The sequence below is a fragment of the Rhamphochromis longiceps genome, linkage group LG3 (assembly GCF_057381845.1).
Source record: "Rhamphochromis longiceps isolate RC_006_pf linkage group LG3, R_longiceps_female_GT1.1, whole genome shotgun sequence".
Classification (NCBI taxonomy): domain Eukaryota; kingdom Metazoa; phylum Chordata; class Actinopteri; order Cichliformes; family Cichlidae; genus Rhamphochromis; species Rhamphochromis longiceps.
Window position 1 is genome coordinate 21,438,569 of NC_140559.1, and position 9,985 is coordinate 21,448,553.

The 9,985-nt window shown below is 39.0% G+C and overlaps 1 protein-coding gene across 1 annotated transcript; it reads left to right on the top strand.

The window, feature by feature from the left end:
• The first annotated feature begins 2,213 nt into the window (after positions 1 to 2,213).
• LOC146673397 (Fc receptor-like protein 4) lies at positions 2,214 to 5,454 on the top strand. Its single transcript, XM_085401921.1, has 5 exons — positions 2,214 to 2,304; positions 4,421 to 4,456; positions 4,580 to 4,843; positions 4,923 to 5,168; positions 5,255 to 5,454. The coding sequence occupies exons 1-5, from the start codon at positions 2,274 to 2,276 to the stop codon at positions 5,452 to 5,454; spliced, it is 777 nt and encodes a 258-aa protein (XP_085258047.1). The 5' UTR covers positions 2,214 to 2,273.
• The last annotated feature ends 4,531 nt before the right edge of the window (positions 5,455 to 9,985 follow it).

Here is a 9,985-nt window from a genome sequence, read left to right on the forward strand (position 1 = left end):
CAAAAAAACCAAAAAAGAACCACAACACCATTACCAGCATCATTACCGTCCTGGGTTAACCCCGTTTTCTTCATTCTTATACTTATTTAAAATTTAGGTTTTTATATTTTACTTTAAACTGTTTTATGTTTTTACTGTCTTTTATTTCTTCTGTTAGACTGTTCCATAATTTAACTCCTGCAATTGAGATAGACATAGTTCTTAAAGTTGTTCTAGCACTTTGTATTTTTAAATTCCATTTCCCTCTTAAGTTATACCCATCTTCTCTTTCTATGAAGAATTTACAGATTTCGTTGGGAAGCAGTTTATTTCTTACTTTATACATTATTTGCGCTGTTTTAAGCTTCACCAAGTCTTGGAATTTAATAGCTTGCATTTTGACAAAGAGTGCATTTGTATGGTCCCTGTACCCCACATTATTTATTAATCTAATGGCCCTTTTCTGTATTATAGTTATTGTTTGTGTGTTACTTTTGTATGTGTTTCCCCAGACCTCTACACAGTAGCTCATATATGGCAGTAGTAAAGCACAGTATAAAATGTGCAGAATTTTACAATATTTTATTTTTGTAATAAAATTGCAACATTTTCAATCATTTCTTTGCCATTGTCGTGGGTGTAGAGATGAAAATGAATTTAATTCATCTTGGAATAAGACTGTAACATAAGAAAATGTTAGTTTTTTGAATGCCTTTCCAGATGGACTGTACTTCTTTTTCCAAATTTTGCAGTATTTTCCAAATACTGCAAAATTACAAAACTGCATTCCCATTAAACAAAGTACATGTGCCACACCCTTCTCTGAGCTGTAACATAACACGGCACTGGAAAAAATACACTGCCGGATCACTAATGCAACACCACAATTGAGACAATGTTCACCAGTAAAATTACAGTAGTAAAATTATTACAACGTGTCATAGCAGTCATGGGGCGATCGTGGCTCAAGAGTTGGGCGTTCGCCTTGTAATCGGAAGGTTGGACAGTCTCAGTCGTTGTGTCCTTGGGTGAGACACTTCACACATTGCCTACTGGTGGTGGTCAGAGGGCCTTGTGGCGCCAGTGTCCGGCAGCCTCGCCTCTGTCAGTGCGCCCCAGGGTGGCTTGCCATCACCAGTGTGTGAATGGGTGGATGACTGGATATGTAAAGCGCTTTGGGGTCCTTAGGGACTAGTAAAGCGCTATACAAATACAGGCCATTTACCATTTATACTGTTTGTTTTCATTGAAAAATAATCGATATAAAATATTTTATATTACTTTACCTGTACTAGAGCAAGATGTGCGCCTATGTAATGGGCTACTTGCAGGAAATAATCGCAGGAATAGTTTGTGGCATAGATGGTTCATCTCCTGAGTAAAAAGATAACGGCAATACAAGTAACAGCGTTACTATTTTCAGTAATATATATCTATATAATATATATATCTATATATATTATATAGATATATATAAAATATTTGGACAAAAAGGTGACGTTTTATTTTATCAGCTACCAGTAGCTGAGTAACCTCAGTCAGGAAGTACAGCTGAACATATAACCATGTCCACAGTCTTTTTTCACTGCTTATTCTCAACACGTTTAAATGAAGATACTCTTTATAAACAGTTAAATAAAATACAGGCATTTCATTAGGAGCCAGTATGATGTGATAATAATAATAACTGCATCATTCATGATCTGCTTGTATCCATGTTAGTGTTTAAAGTCCAACATCTCCCTCTAGTGGCCATATATAAACCATGTGTGAGGATGGTGTTAATGTAAAATGTGAATCATAGTGTTCCAGTCAGTCATCAGTGTGTCTCTGCACAGCTGTAATTAAAATGTGTTCAGAGGGCCTCAGTGTCTGAATGGTTCCAGTTCAGCTCCATAACAGCAGCGTCCCTGGTTTGATTCCTGTGTTTCAGCTCATATCTGCCTCTCTCACTGAGGGGGACGTAACTACATGGACATGGATTTGTTCATCAACCAAACTACAGATCACTGAGAGCAGAGGAGACTTTCTGCCATGTTTCTTTTCATATGTGTGAACTGACAAATGTTTTACTTCAGAAAAAATAAGAAATAAGAAAAAAAAACACTGTTGTGTGCGCATAGTTATTGTGTTTAAATTTTAAATTAAAAAAATTTAATTTAAAATTAAAATTATTTGTAGTCTCCCACCACTATATTTGAACCAATAGAAAGCTGGTGCTCAGAGGAAGAGGGCGGGCTTTACTTGGTGTCAGTGACAGAAATGAAAAAAAGCTCAAATGAGTGAGAAGGACGATGAAGGAAACATCTGTGCTGTGTCTGCTCTGTAAGTAGAATCTCTGTGTTTGTTTGAATTCTTGTACTTTGACTGTCTGCTCTCCTGATAACTGATGATGGAGGAGAAGACATGAAAAACAAATCAGGCTGAATTCAAGTTCAAAACACCACGAGGACCAACTGCAGGTCTGAACTGACTCTTTATCTTTGCTCAGGAGTCGAGGAAACACAACAGGCAGTGAAAAGATCAAATCATTCACTCATTATATCAACACAACTTTGAAGTGACTTTAGTGGGTTATTTAAAGTATACAGTAGAGTCAGCACACTTTTTTCAGATTAAAAAACAGAAAAGAAAAAAAGAAAATCTTTAAATTCAGTAGCAGTCAGAGAAAAAGTGGAAGATGTCCAGTGTTGGGAAGGTTACTTTTAAAATGTATTCCACAACAGAATACATGCCCCAAAATGTATTTTGTAACATAGTTACGTCACTCAATGAGAGTAACAGATTCTGAATACTTTGGATTACTTAATATATTACCATGCTATTTACAACCACATGAATGTACTATTGCTGTGTGATTTATTACTGTTCCTAAAGGTTATTCACCATACCAATATCTTAATATAAATGAGTAACAGTAGGGTGGACATTAGGTAAGGCTGCACTTTTAGCAGCGATCTCGTATAGAAAACTATTCCACGCATATATAAAACAGGTCTGCGGCTCCGAACCGTAGTAAAGGCATCTCTGGCTGATACGTCGGGTTCCATATTGGACTCAAAACTAGCTTTACTTTGTTGTCTGGGTCAACTTTGCTAGCTAGAGACAGAGAGAGGCGTTGAAAGGGAAGGTTCCAGTGTTGGGAAGGTTACTTTTAAAATGTATTCCGTTACAGAATACAGAATACATGCCCCAAAATGTATTCTGTAACATATTCCGTTACGTTACTCAATGACAGTAATGTATTCTGAATACTTTGGATTACTTAATATATTATCATGCTTTTTACAACAACGTGAATGTACTATTGCTGTGTGATTTATTACTATTACTGAAGGTCCGCGACTCCGAGCTGTAGTAAAGGGACCTCTGACTAATACGGCGGGGTCCCTGTCAGCTCATAGCCGAAAAATAGCTTTACTTTGTTGTCTGGGTCAACTTTTCTTGCGAGAGACAGAGAGAGGCGTTGAAAGGCTGCTCCAACGGAACTTATTGTTTTTGGAGGAAAACACGAACACGGCGTACAGTCGAGTCTTAATAGCTTACTTACAACTGGGCTCGTCAGGCACTCTTCTTGGCTGCAGTGGTTATTATTATATTTACATGCTTCCAGCTCCTGTTTCTGCTCGATGACAACTCGTACTTTTCCACTCTCCTTTTTCTCCCTCCCTCGCTCACAGACACATAACGGGTACAGCAGTCCATTCTCACTGCAGCACGGACTACACTGTTTATGAGGCTACATTCTTTAGGGCGATGCCTGTAACACTCTGCCTATTGGCTTTATATTAAACATTTTTTTTAATAATAATTTAAAAAAATATTTCTTCACGTCATTATGCAGGCCGCAAGTAGAGGTGACATGGGCCGTGAGATTGAGACACAGGCATTAGAGCCTCTTAATGCGAGTTTTGTTCAGGTTCTACCGGCATGGAATTACCAGAAATAGAGAGGGCATAGCCTAACATAAGAAACAGGAAAAGGCCGCTGTGTAATCCATTTATTTCAACAAAGTAACTGTATTCTGAATATCACCTTTTTAAACGGTAACTGTAACGGAACAAATACGTAACTGTGGTACATGTATAGTGTTACTCCCCAACACTGAAGATGTTTATCAAAATAATGATCTGTAAATCATATTTAACAGTACAGGTTTCACAGAGGTGCAGTGACTAGTGCCTGTGTAGGTTTACTTCAAAGTCCAAAGACATGTTTGGTTAACTCGGATAGTGAATGTTAGTCTGTGATGGACTAATGATCTGTACTCACCTTATAACAGCTGGAATAAATTGCAGCTTTTCCTCAACTGTAATTTGAATAACTGGTTAAAAAAATGGATGGATTGATGAAATATTCTACCAGATGGTTTTTAGATTTAATCACTTTATGTTCAGTCTTTTTTGAGAAAGAGATGAGTTTGTGTGTCATTTCTCTTTAGTTCTGATCTCACTGCTGAGCTGCACAACAAACCAAGGTCAGTAACCTTCTTCTGTCACAGTTTAAACCTGAGAAATGCTCAATGATATGACCTGATTGGGTTCATGTTTCAGAATTTAAAGTCCAACAGATCATAATTCTTTCATTTTAACCCTCACAGCTCGTCTGACTGTGAGTCCCAGCAGCTCTCAGTTCTTTAGAGGAGACTTTTTGTCTCTGAGCTGTGAGGAGGACGACAGCTCTGCTGGATGGACTCTGAGGAGAAACACAAGCAAAAGACAGAGGACTCAGTGTGGAGATGACTGGGGAGAAGGTGCTGGTTCTTCCTGTAACATCAGCTATATGTACCCCTGGTACAGTGGAGTTTACTGGTGTGAGTCCAGAGAGGGTCCCATCAGTAACATGGTTAACCTGACAGTCACTGGTAAGCTGAGTGTGTGGAGTTAGTGTTGATGAAGCTGTGTGTAAATGGATGAAATGCTGTAGTTTGTCTCTGTGTTGAGGTGGATCAGTGATCCTGCAGAGTCCTGTCCTCCCTGTGATGGAGGGAGATGACGTCACTCTGCTCTGTAAAACAAAGACCACTCCCTCCAACCTCCCAGCTGCTTTCTATAAAGATGGCTCCCTCATCAGGAAGCAGCCTACAGGTCACATGACCATCCAGCATGTTTCCAGGTCTGATGAAGGCCTCTACAAGTGTGACATCAGCGGTCATGGAGAGTCTCCATCCAGCTGGATCACTGTCACAGGTGACACACTCACCTGTCTGTGTTTCTGCAGCTTTCAACATTCACAATGTGACGACAACTTAATGACTGTGTTTGCTTTATTTTAGGGGAACACACCACCACACCTCCACCTACATCCACACCTCCACCTACATCCACACCTCCACCTACATACACCTCTCCTCCTGTTCTCTCTGTACTTTCATTTGTTGGATCAGTGTGTGTTGTGGTTCTACTGGTGTTACTGGTTCTTCTGGTGAGACGATGTGTTCACAGGAAACCTGAAGGTGAGACTCAGACTTCCTGATCTTTCATGTCTGAGTTTGTTTAGTAGAATAAAGTTCACATTCAAGTTTGAGAGTATTTGTGTTTAGAAGAAGATCATTCCATCTGTGTTTAGATATTGCATTTACATTGTCATTCATTTTGCATCACTTGAGCAGATCAAGAAGAAGATGACATCCTCACTCACGTCACGTACAACACTGTCAAGATATCAAATAATTTGCAACAGTCAATCAGGCGAAGCAAAGGTAGTGTTGTGTTGTTGTTTTTTCATGGCAGGTTTTATGGTGAGGCTCATTCCAGTTTCAGCTCCAAGTTATCATAGCAAACATGTTTGTTCAGTGTTCTTGATTTTTCTTGGATTACTGTGTTCATGAAGTGAACTAAACTCACCTTTGGAGGCTCAAGTGAACACAAGAGGAACTCCAGCTGTTGGTACTTCATTTTTTTGTATTTTGAAGTTTGTGCTTGGCATAATGCTCAGACTTTAGAGGACCTTGTGGTGACTGTTAAATTGATGCTGTAGGAAATTAATTGAACTGAAGCTGTTTAACAGAACTTCACAGATGAAGGAGATGCATTACTAAGATGGATGCTGAGTTGTCAGAGTTTCTTTGTGGATGTGCAGTTTTAATTTGGGATCAATCTGGGAGTGAGATCATAACAAGATTGTCTGTGAAGGTTCTCAGTCATCCTGTTAGGATGCCTGGGTCGTTGACCCAGGGTTTTTGAGTTTATGATATTATTTATATTTTCTAGTTTTTGGTTTCTGAGTTCTGTCTTATGGTTTATGTCTCTGTCTTCTTTAGTTGTTCTGTCTCCCCTATCACCTGCATCCCCTTGTCTAGTTCGCGTCTATGTGTATCCTTAGTTCCTATATCCCCGTGTTCAGTCAGTGTTTGTGTCTGCCCTGGTCCCACGTCTCTGTTCCCTCTGTAGTGCCTGCATGTGAGGCTGTGTCTTTGTTCAGTCTGTGTTATGTGTTTCCTGTTTTACTTTGAAGGTCTCTGTCTTTTCTCAGTGTGTTCAGTTTACGCTTCTTTGGTCTCGTCAGTTCTGATTTGCCCCAGCTGTGTTTCCCTCCTGTTACTCATTCCCTGATTGCTCCCTCTGTGTATTTAAGCCCTGTGTTTCTCTGTGTCCATGTCGCGATCTACCGTTTACTTTGCTGTGTGTTTTGTCATTTTTCTAGTTTAAGTTTGTTTTGAGGTTTTTCAGTCATGTTATATTTTGAGTCTTAAATTAAAGCCTTTTTTAGTTCACGTCTGTCTCCAGAGTCTGCACCTTGGGTCCTATTCCTGCCTGCACACAGCGACACCTAACACATCCAGGTCATCGTAGTCAAAGGAGCTTGCAGAGAAAAGCGTCTGGACTTCTTTAAGTTACTTGAAGACGTTTCACCTCTCATCCGAGAAGCTTCTTCAGTTCTAAGGTCAAATGGTGGAGAGTCCCAGATTTAAACCCAGTGGGAGTTTCCCCCCAAAGAGGGACAAGATTATGTGACAGTGATGTTATGAGCAGAGTTGGGAGTACAAAAGCGTTTTCTCTGACCGTTTCCCTTTGATTTTATTTATACAGTGCCAAATCGCAGCAAAAGTTGCCTCAAGCTGCTGTGTAGTATAAAGATAGAATCAGATTTAGGTTTCTGAAGACTATTGCTGATTTTGATGTATTTTAGACATGATCAGAAGGGTAAATCTGTAGGTTGTAGAAAAGTAAAATAAAACATCTTGCTGAATTGATAAGATTGCCTTCAGCAACCTGAATAGACAGAAGAGACTGGAGCTCAGTCAGATGTATCCATCTGTGTTTTTAACTGTACTTACTGAGTGTTGTTCAGTGTGAGCTGGACTGTGTGTTTGTGGTCTGTGGTTAACTGAAGCTAACAGCTCTGCAGTCGTCCAGCATCCTGTTTCTGATAGAAAGAAAACACTTCAGCTGTCTCAAACTCAGCCTAAGAGCTTTGAAAAGATGAAGGTCAGCGAAAATGTCCTCATAATCCAAACCATGTCTTTAATGCACATTGGGACACCAATTTCTCAAATACAAATCAAATATTGCCACTTTCCATAAATGTCACCCTGTTTTAAAGCTGTTGCTTTCTATTAGAGGAAAATGCATGTAGAAATAATTTCTATGTGAAAATGATGTCTGCAAACAGACCTAAATCTATTTGTTCTCATAGTGTTTACTGTAGCATGAGATGGAACCTGTAACCCATTCAGGTCTTACTGCCCGTCCAGCTCTTGCAGGGTGCCATTATCGATACACTGTCGTCACATTCAGATTCTCTGTTTGTTCCAGCACAGTGTCAAGAGTCTGAAGGTGATAGTATGAAACCTGTTGTCACTTCTATTTGCACAAAAACAGCATAAATAGATTCAGTGGTTTCAGTTACCTCCCTGGATGGTATCAGCTGGATTTAAAGAACAAATTTACAGTTAACATGAGACGTTTAAAGAGAGAGACTGAACAGACCAAGAGAAAGACTGAACAGACCAAAGGTTCTGAACTGTGTTTTCAGCCTCTTAACCTGTTCTTCAGAACAATTCATTATTTTTAAAGTTCTTCATGTAAAACCACTGCACCTACTTCCTGCTGTTTAATGTTAGTCTGATGAAACTCACTGCAGTGTGCGCTAGGTAGGTCTATAAAAGTATTCATGAGGTGAGAGTGTTCGTTGGCACTGAAACAAAATGGCAGCTTTGCGGTCGTCGACTTTTTTTTTCTCAGAAATAGCCCGCAGTTCTATGCAGTCAACAGTAGGCGTTTAGAGGAGGAAACTGAAAAGCTGCTTCGGTTTATCAAGATTATCTCTTAATGCCTTCGTAACAATGCAGATATGAAGATTAAAATAAAATGTCTTGCTATAAATGTAGTGCAATAATAATCTTGCAGTTGTTGTACATGCAGTAATTTAAATGTATTTGATTATGCAGAGACAGATTTGGCTGACTCAGCAGTGAGACCTGAAGACATCAGTTATGGACAAACAATCATCAGAACAAGAAGGCCCAGGTACAGCTGATCTTTATCTTTGACTTCGGACAGAAACAAGCTAACTGCTCTCTTTGTTTCCAGCCATTATGCTAAACTAAGCTAACAAAACCACACCAATACTCAAGCTCAGGGCTCAGACTTATCAAACCTCTCATCTCTCTGTCAGAAGTAAACCACTTTCTCTAAGTTTGACCTGTTGCTAAGCAAGATATGCAGCAGAATGTAAACCTGATTAAAGATTCTCTTGACATCACGTAACAACACCAATATTAACTTTTAGTCTTGTACATGCAGAGCTGAATCTGGGGTGTGTTTGTGTGTAGTCCGTGAACACAGGAAACAGTAGGATATGTTAGTTAAGCACTGTTGATTCTTCCATATGTCTTGATACAGAAATGTATGTTTACTTTACATAATACTTATTAAATAAACAGAACTGAGAAATGTGAAACAATTAAGAACACATTCAAACAGATTCACCAGGGAACACAAGGCCATTGATAAGACTGCTTATACTAGCATATGGATGCTACTTACAACATGGAGTGCAAAGATACAGTTAGCGTCCATAGAAACTTCCCTCAACAAAAATTAAGACGTCTTGCAATAAACTGAAACCACAAATGTCCTGACAGGTAATAAACCTACTACTGAAGGTTATTTCGTAAATGCACAGAAGGAAATGTCCAGTGCATGGTAAGCTAAACTGGCTCTTGTGCTGCTTTAGCTTGAAGGGCAACCAATCATGTGACTGTAATTAAATTCTTCACCAAAAGGTGTCACTGTTATGCCAACAAGTAATTTTAGGTCCTATCAAATTTAATTTCAGGGGTAATTCACCTAATAATATGTTTATGATGCCGTTTTCTCTTATTAAAATGTTTTTTGTTTCTTTATGATGTTAGAAAGAGAGGAGATCCTTTAATACGGTAATCTAAGGCATAGAAGTCTCTCCCAAATGCTGTTCAAACCTGCTGTTAGTGAGGGGCAGCCAGTCAGAAGAAATAAGTGCTAAAGCACAGGAACTAAAACCATTTGTTTCAGACAGAGGATGAACCATGGTGCTATACCAAGGCCCAGCATGAAAAACAGAATGATTGTTTTAATCTGTGTGTTTGTGTTCAGACTTTAAACCAGATCCTGACATCATCTGCTCTTCAGTCCACCAGTCCAACCAGTGACATCCAGTTGCTGTTCTCCACTTGATGCCCCCAACACTTCAGACCAGAGTACAACATGACCAGATTTTAATATTTCTTTCTTACTAAATAAGAAAAAATATTTTCCTTCTTTATCTTAAAATTTAAAAGTGCATTTCCTTGTAAAATCAAATGTAGAATAAATATGTATGTTTTTAATGTCTGCAGTGACATTGAAATTGTTTTAATGTTTGACCCTGCTGTTGTTACTGTAGCAGGGATTTAATTTCTAAATAAGCTTTTGTCATCATGTGTGTTTGTCACGTGGTTCTGTGGTTTTCCCCAAGCTGTTGGGGAGAAAATTTCAGTAGTTATGTATTTGTTGTGTTCATTGATAAACTCCTCACATCAGTA